The sequence below is a fragment of the Drosophila elegans genome, unplaced genomic scaffold (genome assembly GCF_018152505.1).
Source record: "Drosophila elegans isolate 14027-0461.03 unplaced genomic scaffold, ASM1815250v1 contig_814, whole genome shotgun sequence".
NCBI classification, from domain to species: Eukaryota; Metazoa; Arthropoda; class Insecta; order Diptera; family Drosophilidae; genus Drosophila; species Drosophila elegans.
In genome coordinates this window covers 5,984,344-6,003,486 of record NW_024546167.1, presented here as the reverse complement: position 1 = coordinate 6,003,486, position 19,143 = coordinate 5,984,344, and the positions used below count along the sequence as shown (strand labels likewise).

General features: G+C 39.7%; 2 protein-coding genes across 2 annotated transcripts in view; one reads left to right on the top strand and one right to left on the bottom strand.

Moving 5' to 3' along the window:
- LOC108138247 (POU domain protein 2) overlaps positions 1-18,805 on the bottom strand; it is a 30,299-nt gene extending 11,494 nt beyond the window's left edge. The window contains exons 1-3 of the mRNA XM_017260386.2: positions 18,430-18,805; positions 15,325-15,996; positions 1,706-2,566 (exon numbers count right to left, since the gene is read on the bottom strand). Coding sequence (XP_017115875.1) covers positions 1,706-2,566; positions 15,325-15,778 — 1,315 coding nt within the window. The 5' untranslated portion in view covers positions 15,779-15,996; positions 18,430-18,805. The remainder of the gene's footprint in view (positions 1-1,705; positions 2,567-15,324; positions 15,997-18,429) is intronic.
- LOC108138248 (endothelin-converting enzyme 2) lies at positions 6,214-8,335 on the top strand. Its single transcript, XM_017260388.2, has one exon. It carries the CDS (start codon positions 6,282-6,284, stop codon positions 8,289-8,291), a length of 2,010 nt encoding a protein of 669 aa, XP_017115877.1. The 5' UTR covers positions 6,214-6,281; the 3' UTR covers positions 8,292-8,335.
- Positions 18,806-19,143: the final 338 nt, after the last annotated feature.

Sequence of the window (19,143 nt, the reverse complement as noted above, 5' to 3'; positions counted from 1 at the left end):
TTTGGAGGGAATACCATCGAGAGGGTTCTGTTTTTGTAACGGCTGACAGTTAAGGAAACTTCCAATAGCTTAAGAATTGAAAATGACAATATGATTTTTGGATATATTATAAATTGCTTCACCTTTTGCTTTTATTCTAAAATTTATATATAATTTTGATTATTTTGGAAATATAACGTATAAAATACATTTTTATTTAATAATGAGAACCAATTTATACAAAAACCTAATTTATCCAACAATTTTGATTTTTTCTTGTATTAAGGCAATAGCATTTTTAAGTTTTTCACATAAAAGGAAAATAAATTAAGTGAATAAAAATAATTTTCTGTGTTTACCACCATTTTCTGTCAATTCCTGTTTTTTTTATAGTCAGATAAATCTATGCAAATCTAACCCTTATGTTGGTGCGCCATCATTGTTATGTCGGTGAAAAAATTTAAATCGCATTTAAATCGAGGTGGTGGGTAAAAAACAAAAATGGATTTATGATCTTTGCTTTACAGCTTGTAAAGCGTTTTTATTGGATTTACGGCCACCCTCAGCGGAGTTCGTTCCCCGAGGCGGAGCTCAATTGGCCATAAGCTGCTCAGAATACCAGGTCACAGTTGGTAGTGACACCAGTTTGCGACAGAGCTTTCCTCTTGGATTTTCCCTTGCTTTTTACGGCGAGGGTGGGTTCTTTCGCTTTTTGTTGTGTCCCTGTCAAAGGTTACCTCATGCAATTGTGGTTCGGTTTTTTAAGCGCCGCAAGCAACCTTTTCGAACAACCCGACAACCACCCACCAATGACCCAAGCCATACCCACCCACCCACTGGGCACAAAGTGGTTTTAAATTCCATTAAATAAAGTTGTAAAGGTTGCGCTGGTGTACTTGAGAATTTTCACGCATATTTTGTTCGCACTTTTGTAAAATTTATTAATATTTTAGTGATTTTAAATGGAGTTTGTATGTTGTCCATTGTGGGGGAACTTCTCCCACTTTCTTTTATTTTCTGTCCCCTTCGGTTGGGGTAGGTGACAGCATAAAAAGTATTGTATTAAGTTGAAAGCTTGTAATTGAGTTGCATTTTTTTTAAGGTTTGTCGAATGCTTGGTTTTGAGTTACTTTGGATTAGATTTGGTAAGGCAGCGAGGCTGGGAAATGTTTTCGTGGGAAATACTTGACGGATGTTTCAGGAAATTTAAGAACACCATCTGTCCTAATTATTAGGAAGGAAAATTGTGTAGTTTTTAAATAATTTATTACAATTACCAAAATCAAATATATAAAATGATATTTCTTATATGAATAAGATGGGTAAAAAAATTATTTAATTTCTGTCACCTTTAATAAATAAACAAAATGTTTAAGTTAATATTTAACATTTATTTTCAATATGATTACAACTACTTGAAATTTAAAAGCACCATAATAATGAAAAACTTCCTTAGGAAAACTATAAGACAGATATTAATAAATATCAAGTTTTTTAAGCAATGAATTATTTTTTTTTTTTGCCGCGAATACAAAACTTATATAAATCAATATATTACCATAGAAATTGCTTTGAAACCATGGTTATTTTCATAGTCTGCTCCGTAGCTTACTCAAAAGTATCGTCTAACACATAAATATGTATATTGAATATAATTTTTCCATTTTCTTAACTAACTAACCCATTTCCTTACCCACTAAACAATTAATTTGAGCATAAAACTTACCTTTGTTGGCAGGACGACAATGTCGACCATTTGGAACTGACTGCTCGTAAATGCTGGGCTCCTGCTCCTTGGGTGGTGCTTCCACCATTGTCGAGCAGGATGTGGAGTTCAGGGGCAGGACCTCCCTGACTGGCGGTTGTTGTGGTGGCAACGGTGGGGGACCTGCTTTCGGTGGGGTAATGTGGAGCAGCCTCGTGGCATGGCCATTGGCATCGCAAACGACGCCATGCCAATGATGGTTATGCTCCAGCTGGAATGGTACATCCTGGACGTTCCCCGGCTCCACCACCAGGCAATCCTGCACCAACTCCTGCTGCTGCTCCTGAAGGACTTCCTCCTCGTCACGCAACTGCTGCTGCTTGAGCTGGTGCTCCCGAATGAGGCGATCTCGTTCGTGAAAATGACGGACGAAGGAGTGCTCGCCGGTGTGATTCGGGGTATTCGGGTGATTCTGGTGATTCTGTTGATTCTTTTGGTGCTGCGCTGCTTTTGGTGGGGTTAACGACTTGAACGTCTCTGCTTTGGGGGGATACCCGACCAAACCGGGCGGCAGACTATTAATTAATGTGCCCATTGTCCTTTGCTGGTAATGATGTTGTTGGAACATGATTTCGTGCAGCGGTATTAGAAAGTCTGGCAGGGATTTCTGTCTCTGTTTGACAGATGCCAGCGTCTCCATGCCAAAATACGAGACTGGCAGACATGTCTGGCCATCGCCACTTGCGGAAGTCATCTGCTGGCCAACATCCTTGTTGATGTCCCCGCTGCCGTTGCTATTATAATTATGATATCCAATGCCGTCGGCGGGCCTTAGATACCAGGGATTTAATATTGTTTTGCCGCGACAGCTTGAAGCCAGTGCTATAAATCACCGGGAAATAAGTGAAAACAGAAAAAAGGGTTAAACAATTGCATTTTTATAGACTAACCGAGATGAAGTGAGAATTTTCCCAAAAAAAATGTTGATAAAATGGGCTAAAAAAGGGTTAAAAAAAGGGGTTTCAATATCATTATCAACACTTGCTGGCTTTTCACCCCTCTGATGGTAAACAGCCCTGTTTCGTGCTCCTCCAACCCCTTTCCCTCGGCATATTGCCAATGGAAACCGTTTATGTCACTATCAATTACTCATCATTATGGAACTTTGATACGCCTTTTTACCTTGTAACCCCCTCTGCACTGCACCCTTGCCCATTTGGTTACGCGTTTTTTTTTTTTTTTTTGGTGGTTGAACGCCATATTCGCTTTATACAGTTTTCAATCAGTTTTTTGTTCTTCGTCGATCTTTTCGTTTATGACTTTGATTGATTATGAAATCTGTACATAATTTTGATTTTATAGTTTTTAGATAAGAAGCGGAGGGAGTAAAATCCGAACATTTGTTCATCGAAGTGTGGGCGTTGTACGTCATCAGGCTGAGTAACACGCCCTTCGCCCGGGGATGGGTAACTCTATTAGCTGCATTTTAGGACTACAAATGGAGATATTCGTATGGAAGGAGAACGAATACCAGAAAGCATACCAAAAAGATTTAAAAAAAGCTCTTATTATTAAATATTATTATATAACAAAACAATGGTGTGTGCTAACCATTTATTATTTAAATATTGTTTTTAAAGTTTTAGTTTTCATTTAGATTTAATGTTTATTTTGGCTACAAAATAGCAGTTTGACAATTTATTCTAAAATTTGTGCCATAATATTTTCAAAAAAAAAGTTGATCTGGTTTTTGTTACCCAAATATAAATAAAAACCCCACATTAGCTCAAAAATAATTTACAATATTTTTCCGACCTCCTTTAAATTACCTAGCCGACAACTGCTACTGTATGGCACATGATCACTTCATTGTTGGATCATTTATGAGCCAGTACTCAGCGGAGAAATACAGAACACTTTATGAATGAAACTTTGACCTATGGCTAATGATGCACAAAAATAAAAAAGCATCAAATACAATTGCCATCGCTTCAAGTCCAACCAAGGCAACCACAAAATGTTCATTAAAGCGTCCAGCACCGACTGAATAATGAGAGAAGTTCACGAATCACGAGACCGAGATAATTGTGATTGAAGCCAGTAGTCAGATCGGATCAGAGCCGATGTTATGGGTATTAATTTGATTTATAACCGGGGGTCGGGTAGAACAAAGCCGGCAAAGCCGCAGGAAAGTCATTTCCCCATCTTTTCGCCGGCACTGACTGATCCGGGTTCTTTAGCATAACAATAAAAAAAATATTAGTTAACGTTTAACCCTCTGTCACCCCTTCGGCTTGTGCTGGCCACGCGACATCTTAAAGATGCAAAAAGGGTTGACAAACCGGAAATGGTGCAGAAATATCTGACGGAAACTGTGGTGCCCATTTAGCTATTTTCCAGCCATCTTACTTAAGTGAAGCATAAATACGAGAGATAATTTTAATTGTTTGTATTTAAGACATGTATTTTGTTTGTTTATATTTAACAACAAAATGTTAGATATGCCAGTGCATGAACACATTTTTTTTAACACTTTACCAGACTCATTTTTACCGATTAGGAACATATCTTCGTAGACTTAACCACATTTTCCAATCCTTTTTAAATTATTAGATCAGATCTTGTTTTTTTTTTTATTTTAGTTTAATATTATTAGAGCCAAAATAGAAAAATAAGTTGTAGCATTTAAAATGCTAGATTTGGCATCGGTGCAAACAATATACGTCACCACTGATTGCGAAGCGTGCTTGGGATTATGAAAATGAAATGAGGGCGGGTCGGGCCAGAAAGCTGACTTTCGATAATTGGAAAGGCTTCCTGTTTTCTATAAATGATTTTTTTTTTGTTCCTGTCAATATGCTTGAATGCGCGTGCCAGTCAAGGTCCTTTCAGAATGCAATCTGTCGAAAGGGAACTCTCGCTGAAAGATGAAGATCCAAAGGTGAAAGTTTCAATCAAATGAAGGGACAAAAAGGATGCCTTGCTTGCACAGTTGCCATTGGAGCAGCTGTCTCAGCCGCACAAGCCGCAATTGTTAAAAAACTGAACATTAAATCCTTTTTTCAGGCTCAATTTGCCACTGGTGCCGTGCATCCTTTTGGCCCCGTCTCCTAAGCCGCGCAAGCTGTTTCAACCAACTCGAAGGCGCTCCAAAGGGATCCGCCTGCCATCACCATTTCCCCGCTTTTTTGGCATTGTTACTTTGTGCGATTATATTTACCTGTAACATGGCGATTAACGCGCATCCTGCTCTACCTGGTCCCCTCTTTATTGCTTTCCTATGCGCTTTGATTTCACATTGCGGCAATATCCTTTATCCTTTGTGCTCCTTTGTTGCATGCACCGGCTGGCAAACACATTAGAAAAGTGAAAAGCGGGGGACGGGGAAAGGGAAAGGGCAGCCCCGCAGAAGTGACAGGAGCGCAATGCATTGCCAGTTGGCGTCTTCTCTTCGAACCTTTAAGAATTTTCAATTACGCAATGCCTGCTAAGGAAATTCGCTGAATATCTCTTTTTTCGGTTGATTGAAATGAGTTTTTTTTATGATTTTTCTTTGGAAATATTTTTAATTGAGAAATTGGACCACACAGCAGCGAATGGAATCGAGTTGGGTAATTGTGTGAAGTCTTAAAGGCTATAAGAATGTGGTAATGTGGTAAAAAAAATGTATCAGTTTTTGATTTTAATTCTAGCGCATGATAGAATAATTTTAATTAATAAAATTATTTCCGCTTTTTAATGCATAACATATAATTGATTTAAGAGGTTACATACAATTTGTTCAGATATAAAAATTCTAAAACCTACATAGTTCTTCTGAGTGTATCATTTAAAGTTTGGCTAAAAATGTTTGTAAAAAACACGCAAATTGTTTCGCGGATATTTAATTGAAATATTGTCTGGTTCTGTTTTTTGAAATTATTTTTGGTACTCTTCCAAGGCCTCCCCCCACGAATTTCTCTCGCCCTACTGACTGATGTAACGAGTCTATTCCCAGACAAATACGTAACACACATAAAACACATTTAAAATATATAAAAAGTAAAGCAAGCAGATGAGAGAGTTAAAAACCATTTAGAAATGTTTGCATTATAATTGCGGTGATTATTTCGGAACGGGGTCATTAACATGTGACATTCAAACAAAAAATAAAACAAACAAACAGATCCGAAAAGAGTCCAAAGAGAATCACTCTGGACCGAGATCTCTGGAGAGCGATAAAATAGTTAAATAAGCATTTAGGGCAGCGAGAGCTTTCTAGACTGATAAGAGTTCTTTTGGAGAATTGCGGTTAATTGAAGAATGCCAAGATTTGTGCGGAAGATTCGACTGTTTTATGGTAGAAGCATCAATTTTGCCCCTAATGTGATATCTGTGGTGGTGAATCCGAGTGTGTGTGTTGTATTACCTCAGCCACTGAAGCGTGTGCTCGCTCCCTTTCGACCCGAATGCCCCCCTTTCGCTTTTGCCCGATCATGATTGTATAAATTGCCAAAGCGCGCTGCCAAAAAAGTTTAGAACTTTTCCGTCTGCGGCCGGGCGCGCAACTCCAGTTTAATTTTTGCTCTCGAATCGTGTGTTTTTGAGTGTCTGGACCATGGTCAACGCTCTGTGGGCCACGTTAATATCGCTCATGTTAATCGACCGCGTTTTGGCCAGCGATCTGTTTTCCCTGCCACCTGCCACGAATCAGCGCGAGGAATTGCTTGAGGACTATGGCCGATTTTTACTGTCCGCCATGAACAGGAGCGTGGATCCGTGCGAGAACTTCTACGAGTTCAGCTGTGGCGGTTGGAAGAAGGCGGAATTGGTGCCGGAACAGGCCAGGAACACCAGTTTTCTTCACGCAATCCAGCACAAGATTGACGAGCAGGTCCTGGGCTTTCTGCAGAATGCCACCAAAGGAGAGCTGAGGGATTTGGGTGTGAATGGCACACGTTCGGCGGAGGTGAAAGCCAAACAATTCTACGCCAGCTGTGTGGAAATGAAGGCCAACCTGTCATTGGGCTATCAGTATTTTCTGGATCTCGATGAGGATCGTTTGCAGAAGAGTAATGCGACTTACGATTGGATGTACATAAACTTCATGTCCAAATATGATATATACCCACTACTGCCTCTAAAAGTGCATTATAGCACTTCTTCTAGGAAGTTTGATCTACTTTTAACTCCGCCCATTAAAGTTCTGGGAGGTATAAGTGATGAGCAGCTGAAGAATATGACCAGAGAATTTGGCTTGGATTCAAGTGCGGAGAAATCTAAACAATTTGTTGAGAACTTTGCCAACCTCACACAATTCGAAAAGAGTTTAATTTCTGTAACAAAATTACGAAATGGAACAGAGCAGTCAAATTACAAGGATTTCCTGGCGAAACACAAACACGATCGTTTGAATTGGACGCGATTTTTCGAACTGGCCTTTAATGGCAGCCAGGAAGGCCACTGGCCAGTGCTCAATCAACTGGATAATGTCAACGATTTGGTATTCTTTCTGGAGCAAACAAATCTGGACACCCTGAGAAGCTATATTAAAATTAGAGAGCTGCTTAGGTTTTATGGCTTGTGGAAAACTCAAACGAAAGTGGGCGGAGTTCAAAGTGAATGTCGCTCTTTGTCGGAGACCTACTTCAATTACGCTCTTTTGCCCTGGTTTATTGGTAAGGTTTTCGATAGGGATAGACGTGCTGATATACTGAGTGTTGCGAAGGACATCAAGGATACGTTTTACGATCTCTTGGATCATCATACCTGGCTGGACGATGAGACTCGTTCGCAGGCCAAAACCAAGCTGGCTTCAATGGATATTTTAGTGGGCTATACGGATGATCTGCAGCATCGCGAGGTGATTGATGGGGTGTATAACGACATCAATATGACCGGAAATTGGTTCGAGAACCTGTGCACCATGGAGGGCAGTCGGGCCAGGATACGCCTGCGTTCGGTTGATAAGGCTCTGATTCCGCTACTTATGCCAACGAGAACAGTGAATGCATACTATGCAGATTTCCTGAATCTAGCCTTCATCACCATTGGCATGGCCCAGTGGCCTTTCTACCACATTGATTTCCCGGATGTTCTAAAGTACGCTGGAGTGGGTAACATTATTGGCCACGAGATGGCCCATGGCTTCGACTCCTACTGCTATCAGTACAATTATGACGGCAAGAAGACCAACTGGTGGTCAACAGCTTCTCTGAGGAACTTTAAGGAGCGCTACCGCTGCCTGGAATCGCAGTACAATAAGTTTATTCTGATGGGCGTGCAGACCAATGGCACTCTCACCTCCGGCGATAATATAGCCGATAATGTTGGCACCCGAATGGCATACTATGCATTTAAGCGGAAATCTGGCGACAAGGCTTGGTCGGAAAAGCCTCTGAGGGGAGTTAACTTCAACAACAAACAGCTGTTCTTCGTAAAGTTTGCCCAAACCTGGTGCAATGGCAAGGATAATGGCGAGAAGATCCGGAGACTGAAGACTGATGTCCACGCCTACGACGAGTTTCGGGTTCAGGGCACCTTGAGCAACATGCCCGAGTTTAGTGAGGCTTTCAACTGCAAACTGGGCACGGAAATGAATCCGCTCAAGAAGTGCGTGGTATGGTGAAATAAAGTGTAATATGTACAAGAAACAGAATGCTATGGTTTTTATTTAATGGGCTTAAGGTTGCGAAATTAAAAAAAAAAAAACAATATCAGAAATAAATGGTAAATATTAATTTTATCTTATTATGACAAAAGAAAATGTAAATTTTTTAATAGATTTCGTTGTGCTAAATACGAAATTGTTAACTTAACTATTATTATTTTTTGATTTTAATAATAGACTATAAATCTTCAATTATTTATCCCAGTGCAATAGTTTTAGGTATTGCAATGTAAAGAATTGTTACTACTTTTTTAAGAATATTAAAGAAAAGAGAGAAAGTGAACTTTTGAAACCAAATTTCAAATGCTTGTAAGGAAGTATTCAAAAACGACATATTTGCGCAATAATACCGTTTACTTATATTCTTTCTTTATGTATTTATGCATATTCGATCCATATCTTTAGTTTGTCTTTGCTATGTTTTTTTTTTGGGAATTAAAAACCAAATAATCATTGGTCAGCCTGCCCAATGATGACTTTATTTACTCATCCAAAGTGTTCGCTGCCTTAGTGCAATCAGCGATTTCGTGGCTCTTCTGCCGGCAGAAAATCAATATTTCACGGACTAAGCTGACGCCCCCCACTTAGAACAGCTGATGGCAATCGAATAGAACACAAATACTAATTGATTTGATGCAGAACCTGCTGCAGGAACCTCCCATCGGGGATGGGTTCTCGAACTGTGGGCGGGTCCCGGCAATATTTGTCTTTTGACTTTGCAGTGATGACACCTTTCTCATTACGAATTAATGGCATTTTCGGCCGGACAACAAAAGGTGCAACAAAAGGCCAAGAAGAAAGTCACCGGGTACACGAAAAGGTGCAGAAATTTAGGCTTCAGTTGAAAACCGTTGCCATGTTCTGTTTTTCCCAAAAAGAAAAACAGTTTGTACTATCATTAGTCGTCACTTGAGAGTCAGATACGGAGAACAAAACCAAAGCCAACGGCTACGACTAGGAGTCGAAAGGAAGTCAAACCGTTGGATGGATCGAGGCTACAGCCTGCATACGAAATAAGGACATGTATTTGCTTAAGGATATTCGGGCTTATCTCGGCCGTCCGAGCGTCCAAGCGTCCGAGCGGCGGCCTAACGGATTTTCATGCATTTGTTATGGATTTTCGGCGCCAGGTCTCTTATTTGCTGGGCAACAGGCAGGTAAACGATCCTGCTGCCTTTTGCATCCTCGCAGCGGGCAGTCCTGACTCCTGGCAGGTCGTAAAAATCCTGCTCATGCATTGCAGATAGATCATTAATTTAATGGCTTTTGTGCACTGTGAAATGCAAAGTGCACTGCTGCATACGGATACCCACATCAGAAAATCGATCGTGGAGGTGGTCTTCGGGCAAATCAAATTGCGAAATCTCTTAGGCTGGGAAATGCTAGACTGCCGTGCTCTATCTTATAATTGCATTTACCCTGCACAATGGACCAGTCAAATTAGCCTTCATTTGTAATCTTCTAGCACAGGTTCTCCGGTCTCCGGTCTCCGCCCCCTTCTCGACCACCTCGATCCCCCGTTCGTGGTCGCATTAATTCCATTTATGTAAACCATTGCAGAGAGGGCTTGTCGCTGGTAATTCGAAAGGCGTAGACGGTGTAATAAAAAATCAACTTGCTCGGGAAGCGAAGGGGGTGGATCCGGGCTGGGTGGGTGATGTACGGGTTTGGGGCCATAGCGGGAAATATGGCCCGACTGAAGGGTTGTCGGGTAGCTATTGGAAATTTAATTTACTTAAATTAGGAAAAATTATTCCTTAAATTACAAATGCTTTTACTCAAAGTACAAGATTAAGGTCTTTTTGCTCATCCCAAATGTGAGACAAAAATAGCTTTTACACAGGAAAAAACTTTGAGAAGCCTGCACTTTAAAACATACTTTAAGTGGTGAAAGAGGCATAACAAGATAGTTCTCTAAACCTGAATGTCGTAATTGGTGAAGTGGAAACTTGTTTAAGATATTACATATTTATTTTAAACAAATTTTAGCTTGTAACATTTATTTTTGTAATTTAATATTTAATTTGTATCTATCAATATTTAAATATTACTTCTAACACTTAAGTTTTAATACTAACCAATTACATAAATATACTGTAGCACATCTTGCATTTCAGACCTGATTTATATTAAAACTATTTTTATTTCCGTTACTGATTTTTATAGCTTGACCTGACAACCCTATGACTTCGTGCACTGTGCAAACAACTTGCCAAAACCATGTTTCCATAATTACATGCAGAATTCCTTTTATGCGACGGCAGCGTTGCTTCCGCCGCTTAGCCCATAATGCCTCATCCAGCTCAGCCTCAGCCTCAACCTTCACCCATCACCCCGTTCCACAGCAACCAACTGGCTGACCCACCATCCTCATCATCATCGTCCTCGTCATCAGCTCCACCATCGCAACAGAAATTGAACAAAAGGGGCGTCGTCGCAGGCCAAGCTAAGAGTTGAGCTTAGCCAGGCCAACAGTCAGGTAGGAACTACCAAAACAGTTGCACTTGCCGGGGAATTTCGGGGACTTGTGGCGGGAAACGGCAGGAATCCATCGGTGCACTAGCTGCCAAGTCCGGTGTTCATGGTGAATTATGAAAATCGTTGCGAAATTAAGTTAAGAACTTTTTGCAGCTTAGCAGGAAGCAAAAAGACAGCAGCAGTGGAAGTTGGAAACGTGTATGGCAGCGTGAGGAGAACGTGAGTAACTGGGTTTTTAACGTAAGTTGTTTTTGAACCAAAAAAAAACTGCTGTGAAATTTTTATGCTTGTTTTACGGATTTTACTATTCCAGTATGAATTAAAATTGTATGTGATATTATAGTCATTGAATTTACCAAGCAATTAAGTAACAACTCATTTTAGAAATCAATGAAATCAAGAAAGTTACCAAACATCAGCCACTTCGAATTGAATTAAAATAAATCCGTAAAATAATCTTGAAAAAAACATCATAAAAAAACAATAGTTTTAGGCTCCAAATATTTTTGACAAATACTAATATTCTTTTCCAATGTATAGATTGCCCTCAGACAACACTTTTTGTCAAGCTACATTTATTTGCCTGAGAAACCCTTAAACATTGCGGTCACGCTGCCACCTCTGGGTTCCTGCAACCATTGAACCTTTAGCTTTATTAAATGGAGATGATCAATTTAAATATTTTGCAATTGTTGTTGCCGGTGATGCGTGAGCACCCTGACCCTCGGCATCGGTGGTGCTCCGCCACAAGAAGCCACCGCAGCTGGGGCAGGAGCAACAGCTTTGGAGCGGGGCAAATGCATGCGGATCTTGATGCAACCTGCTGCTGCCGATGCGGCCGATGTGGCCGATGCTGCCGCCTCCTCTCGATTTGTATAAAAAATGTGCTTCATTTTATTTGGCCGCGACTGGCGTCCGCCTCCATGGGTAAACGCCCCAACTCTCAAGTTGCGAGCCCCCAACTCAAAAAAAAAACGCAGGCCAGCCGAAAATGCAGCCAAACAAATCGCATATGGATCGCATGGATCGGTAAAGGATGGGCTTCTGCTGGTTTTTCTGTATTTTCGCCAACGATTATCTAAATTGCATACGAAATTATTTTAATTAAAAATCTAATTTTCTTAGCTGCCTTACATGGTCAAGGGTACCTCGTTTTTTTCTTTTTTCTCTTTTTGGAGCAATAGAACTCCTCTTTCTCAAGGAAATTTTTGTTTACCATATAATGATCTAATAACGCTGGGAATTTTCAGTGCCGTTCAATTGTTTGTTCAATGAACCTTTAATTTGACGCGATTAAAATGATATTAGCGGAGAACGTCACATCTGTTGCGAAGGTTTTTCCTTCGGCAATTCCTTTACCTTTCCTGTAGAAGGTGTGAAGATATGACGGCGTCAGCTGGGACCTCATCTTACCCAACGTGACCGTTTATGGATTAATGATGCATAATTTGGTGAAGAATATTAGTCGGGTTTTGGTTAATTGGCGCCTTTCCGGTTTGGTTTCTTTTAAATAAGATCGGCAAGGGTTGAAGAAGACACAAAAAGTCAAAAATATGTACAAACAACTTTGGCTTCGAGAGTGTACTTAGTTATGAGACAATGAAGCTCTATTTTCTTAAATATTTCATAGGTTTTATACGAAATGCACTTTAAAAAAATATCTATTAATATCTAGCGTAAAAACTTCAGAAAAATTAAAAAATGTTGTTTAAATTTGTGTCTTATTAAATATTAACTAGAATTTTGTAAAAATGCTTAAAATCATCCTACCATCTCGAATCGAACTCATCTTCAGAAGCTCAGAAAAACTGAGTTCAATGCGATTCAATCAACCACCAACCGGTGCATAAAATTTAAATAAATGTTTGATTTGAATTTAATTGCTGCAGCAGGCAGAACCTGTCTGGGTTCCGTCAGAGAACCTCAATTGAATATAAATCAAATGCATCCGACAGCCGCACATCAGCGTGGATCAAAGGGACGCGCTAATCACACGCTGGGCCAAATAGGATCTAATTTCCACACAAGAAAACCCCATTTTTTACATGAATATAGAGGGAATGGGGAAGAGATCGACAAAAGATCATATGGAGATGCGTTTATAGAGAGATCAGGTGCAGTCGTTGAGCATTCAAATTTCGCGCATCTCAGGAAGATAAATGATTGAGCTGCTAAGACAGGTAGAGGAGCTGGCGGCAGGTAACCCAACCATTTCAATTTGAATTTCGACAATAATTAAGCGCAACAATGGATTTATTGGGTTTTCGTAAGGCACAACCAAAGAATTGCTTCTGCGGTCCACGATGCCAGCGAGCCTGCAATTAGTTGGGAACTCAAGACCCTATATCTAGCCCATTTCATCCGATCTCGTGGCAGTTGCAATTATCATAATTATTTTCATTCATGCGGCGATGCATTGAGCATCTCCGTCTGACAGTTCATCGCTGGCTGGTGAAGATTGGCGAGATAAATCCGAGTCCGTTCTGAATGAAATGTCTGAGTTCCTAACGCCGTTTCCCTTTTGTTATCCCAGCCTCATGTTCTCACAGAACTAGAAGTTCTAGAAGTTGGAAAGGGGATGCATCCCAATGTTCTCTTTTCTTTGCATTTCCGGCACTTGCTGGCATCAACTGCACTTATTTTGAATACCATTCAGTGGACAATGGGGTTAGGCTTGTGGTACTTCCTGATATCTTGATAAAAATGTTCCAGAGTAAGCTAAAAAATGTGGCGATTTCCGCGATGTTAAGAGATCTTTACAATATAATAGTTTGTTAATAACTAAGTTTATTATAACAAAGTGTTAAACATTTTAATAATTAAATGTAAGGAGTTTTACAATATTTCGATGAATGTTGACTCAAAATTCCATTAATCGGAACACCATCTGCTTCAAAAATATTAAACGGGAAAACTTAAGAATATTTTATTTATTTAGCAATTATTTTGCTACTTAAAATCTCTGTCTTTGGATTGCATCTATCAGTTTTCCGTAGCATTTCCCCTGATGTATTTGCCGTTGATGTGCCATTGTATGCGACTGGTGGCTCATTTATGGCAAATTATTGTTCAAATCGTAATGGGAAGCTTGCTTAAGACTTGGGTGATGGATTGCCTCAAATGCTAACGATCTTGGGCCTAGGTGAACATCACGAACATCTAACAGAAAGTCTAATCAAAGAAACCAACTTCGGTGGGTTACATTTGCTTAAATCGACTTTAATTTCCGGTCGCGTGTTGGGATTATTAGTTTTGTGCTCCCCACCCATTGTTTTACTTTAAATTTTTGATAATTGCGCACTTAAAGATGTATGCTTTTTTGGTGGTTTTGCATGTCAGGAGAGCATTTCCGAGCTGGAGCAGAGGAAATGGATTTACATATGAAGATGAATGGCAATGAGTTCAATTTAAATATGTTTAAATAGGGGTTTCGGTTCGCTTGCCTTTGAATACAATTGAGGTCACATGAAGTGTTTTCGTGTCCCCCGAGTGAGATCATCAAAAGGCAAAATGGCAATTTCAATAATCGAAAGAAAACAAGATGTTGCATCCCTTTTTTGGGTTGAGCAGGAGCAACAGGATGTGTGGCACCCTCTTCAACCCCTTGTGGTTCTCCTTGTCCTTGTCCTTGTCCCTTCAGACGGATGAAGTGTTTGACAACCCTTTCAATCTTCATAAATGTTCGCACTCGTGGCACAGGGCGTCTCTATTGCAATATTAGCCCGGGTCCCAAGTCCCTTGTGTCGCATCCTTTATTTTCGCCTCTATCAAGATGACGGGGACCCTTTGCCAATAAAAAATGAAATCTGTTTCGATGCATAAAAAATTGAAAATCCCATAAGCATGCGTTTGGCACGAGTTTTTCTTTTGCAAAAGGGGTTCTTGAGGCTTGTTTCTTGGGTTGAAGGCTGTGAAAAATGGCTGGGTTCTTGTTAACACGTTGTAAATACCTCATTTTTCACTTAACGGGTTTTTAAATACACATATTCATTTGAGTGGACGCTTTTGGGCAGGGGAATTGCGAGGTATTTAATGGGCAATAGTGTTATTAGAAAATTATGCAAGGCGTTTTTAGCATTATTGAATAAATAAATATTATTTTAAAAATAACATTTAAATAATACCCTATTTGGGAATTTGTAGTTTTCAGTTTTTTATTTATCTTTTACCATTTATTTGAATCTTTCGGTAGTTCTTATATTAATTCATTTTATTATCGGTTCGAAATGTTAAAAACATTTTTAAATATTTGAAACCTAATATTTGCAAAGCACTCTGTCTTAAAAAATAAAATCAGTTTTCTGCTTTATTAATTTTTTAAATCAAGATTATGAGTGCCTATTTGAGGGTGGCGCTAATATTTGGCTTTAATATATGTGTATGATCGTCTGTTGCTGAAATATTCTAAGCCATATCAAAATAAGAAAAAACCGAGCGGCATTGAGCCTTCTACCCATGTATGGCTTAGAAAGCTACCAACATATTCCCATTCCCATGAGCAGGGGCAACTCACCTGATGTCGCTGCTGCCTGCTGGTGGTTCATGGGACTGCAGGCGACTCTCTCCGGCGGCGACTCCATGAATTCCTGCTTGACTTGAATCTGCGGCAGGCGCAGCAATCCCTCAAAAGCCTCCTTGGTGGGTGGAACTGGTGGGCAGTTGTCTTTAGGGTTAAAGCCATTCAAATGGCCAACGTTAGCAGCATAATTAGCCGCTGATGCTGCCATTGCCGGCAGTTGCAGTTGATCGTCGACCAAAGTTGCTGAAACGCCTTGGCCAGTAATTTGAACATTAACACCTGCCGCAGTTGTTGCTGTTGCAAGGCAATGAGTTGCTGCTGTCGGCGACGTCAGCAACATGGCTGCTGCTGTTGCTGTTGTTGCTGTTGCTGCTGCTGCTGCTGCTGTTGAGCTCAAGCGTTGATGATGGGAATTGTTGGACAGTGTTGTTGCCAGCAGTAATGGCATAGTTGGTGCTGCTGCTGCTGCTGATGTTGCTCTTGTTGCTGCTTTTGCTGTTGCTGCTGTTGCGTTGCAGTTCGTCAGCAGCAAATTGCGTCGCTTTGATTTATGGGAACCTCTACTGCTCCTTGCTGCCTGTGGCGACTTGTTTGCCGCTCCGGTTGCTGTCTCAGATTATGATATTGACCCATGGACCGCTGGCGATATATATTCCTGCCTCCTGCCTGCAAACGGTCGATAATTAAAAATGTCTTCTTCTGCTGAAAGCTTAATTTGCTGTTAAGTGCATTTTAAAAAGCTGTTATTAAATATGTAACGCAGTGATCTATATAACTTGATGGCGGATGTAATTGATTTTCCCATAGAATTCTACTTCACGTGAAATTACCACCAGACTTTTGACTCTTGCAGCAGGAAACTGATGTTTGCATAAACATTTACCCAGTTAAAGATTACTAACTGCTTTCCGAGTGAGTTGGCCTGTCACTGCCTTTCGCGATTATCAAGTTTGTATTTTGATAGGACTTATCTCGCAAAAAGCTATACTCCTGAATTACTCCTGTCTTATTAATTTTTATTACAGGTTAGTTAACTTACAGGTCATTATCACTGTCAAAATTTAAATAGCTTGCATATTTACTTCGAGTTCGCTTTTGGCCAATCCAAACATTTTCTTTAAACTTTCCCATGGCCTGTCAAATCAGCTCCCACAGCTCTAAAGTGGTTGTATAAAACTTTACAGCAGTAGACACCATAAAAAGCAATAAAACCTCAAATTTGTATTATTATGCAAACAAACACGAAAAAAATGGGCAAACTGACGGGCATATTTACCAATTCTGGCTTGAAACGAAATTGTTGTAAATTGAAAACAAATTGAAGTTAAATGTGATAAGGGGCCGAAAGAAGAACTGGGTGGGAGTCGAAAAATCACAACGAAAGGCGATGAAATCAAAGGAAATAGAAATGGAAAATTAAACTACATCGAGGAGGAGAACGAGCTACGATGACGATCAAATGCCCCGAACAACAAGTCACCGCGCAGATAAGATATGGCGCTGAAAAGTGCATCGAGTTTATGGAAATGGTGAGGAGGGGGCATTTACATACATACATAACCGTAACCATTTATAGAGGCGGGACGCGGCAAACTAACATTAATGGCACTTGTAAACAAATCAATTGAGTTGTCAGTATCGACGGCAAATTGGCCACAGCCAAAGTGCCACACGAAGATTGTTTATCAATTTTGCCAGTCGGTAAATTATGTTCTTTGCATGTCAGCAACCAATTGCCAAGAATCGATATACCGGCCACATCAAAGTGGACGCCGACTAAATGCAGTCGCTTTTGCCACACTACTACTTTCAATAATTCCCAATCGAGCCGGTAATTTCTTATTGGCCCGATATGGAGCTTTAGCTATTTTTTTTTTTGTTTAACTTTATCTTGTTTTAAAATTAAACACAATTGCTTACTCCAGTTGGGATCGTATCGCATATCGCATAATACCGAACATTGCGATTGTTTGTCTCCAATTTGAGAAGTGTGTTTTTATAATTTCCCATTGGGTGTACACAGTTTGGTTGTAAAGATACGAGGGAACTAAGTTTGACGGTGTGATTTGTCGACTTAAGGTTGAGAAATTGTTTGTCGTGATTATCGAATCATTGCCAGAAGTGGAACATTAAACAGCTCATAAAATTATAAGTGGGATACCTAGCTCATTAAGGTCGAACATAAAGTTAAAAATAGTTTTCAAGAAAACTCGATTATTTAAAAACCAAAACATATTTGTCGTTTAAAATAATTTACTTAAGGTTTGTTTCTATATATTTATATTGTTTTTAGTATTTTAGAAAACTTTATTTATTTACATAAGCTTATCGGCCGACTTTCATGAGCTATAGATAATATTCTTAAACTCAAATAAAATATTAAATACGAATATTGTAAAAGTAATATAATTCGAAAGTTAAAGTTAAGTTCTTTAATTTCATAATAAAATACATATTTATTAATTTTGCTTGAATTTTGATGGTATAGCTCTCCCTAAAAACTATTCCAATTATTCTTTTTCTATCAAAAGACCTGGACAAAGATTTTATGTATTGCATAACATTATTTATTGTATTAAGTTGGGAAACTCGAATATAAAATTAAGCTTTCGAAAAATACGTTTCAAAAATACATTGTTTTTGAAAAAGGTTACTTATAAATAAAATAATAAAAATTAAATTTCTACATGTTGTTCTATGATTATTTAAAGTTTTAAAATAGTTATATCGACAAAGTTGACAGCTTGAATAAAGGATTTTTTGCTCGAGATTGTGCTATTAAGGTTTCTCTCTTAGTTGTCAAAATTCTAGCGAAAGTCTGGCTAAGATCTCCGATGGATTTAGTTCGCCTGCCTAACTGCAATTGTCAGCCATATCGGGACACTTGTTGGCCCTCAAACACATATGGCCAATTAAGGACGCAGAAATACAGGCACACACTGGGGACAACCTCATTAAGAAACTGACAAGCCAGAAGAAACTCAGCTCCTCGCTGCTCTTGCAGCTGAATGCAGCTGATCCATCGATCCAATTGAGTGTGGGCGTTACAAGACAAGCTCCTTGACACACTCATACGGTCTCAAAGCGAAGTGCACTTACTTGGGCTGGATGATGGCGCACCTCCTTTCTGGTTTTCTTTTTCTTTTTCCCTTTTCCTTTTTTTTTTAGTTTTTTCTTTTTGCCCTCATGAATTATAATTTAATTGTTTATTTTGCCACACTTTTATAAATTGTAATTGCCAACGAGAATCGCGACCGCTTCACGCCCTTCTGGAGCTTCTGAGGGGAAAGGTGAGGTGCGGTGAGGTGATCTCTGCCTTTTGGGACAATTCTCCGAGACACGCTTTTTGATTGACTTCCGACAAACGACTGACTTAAAAAAACGCGCAAGGAGATATGGGCAAAAAGTAAAAAAAAAAACTGAGTAAAAATATAGAGAAAGAGCAAAAAGAAGCCAAGTTCGCGACGACTTCCGACGACGTCCGACGTATCCACAAAATGTCAAGCGAGTACAAAAAATACTTTTTTTTTATAGAAGTTGTTGGAGAGAGTGAGTGAGTGTGCGAGTGTTTTTCGATGGTGTGTGTGAGGGGGTGGAGGGGGGACTATAAAACAGGTGGAGGGGGTGGTGCGTGGGTGTTTTGGGGCGTTTGACTTCGTTTTTCCTGCTTCTTTCTCTCGCTGTTTTATTTTTTTTTTGCAGGAGGTTTTAAAATCAAAAGCGTGTATTGTGTGGGTGGGACCTGGCTGTCTGTGTGTGTGTGGGGATTTATATACATATATACGGATGGGTGGCTCTTATCGGATTCCAAAT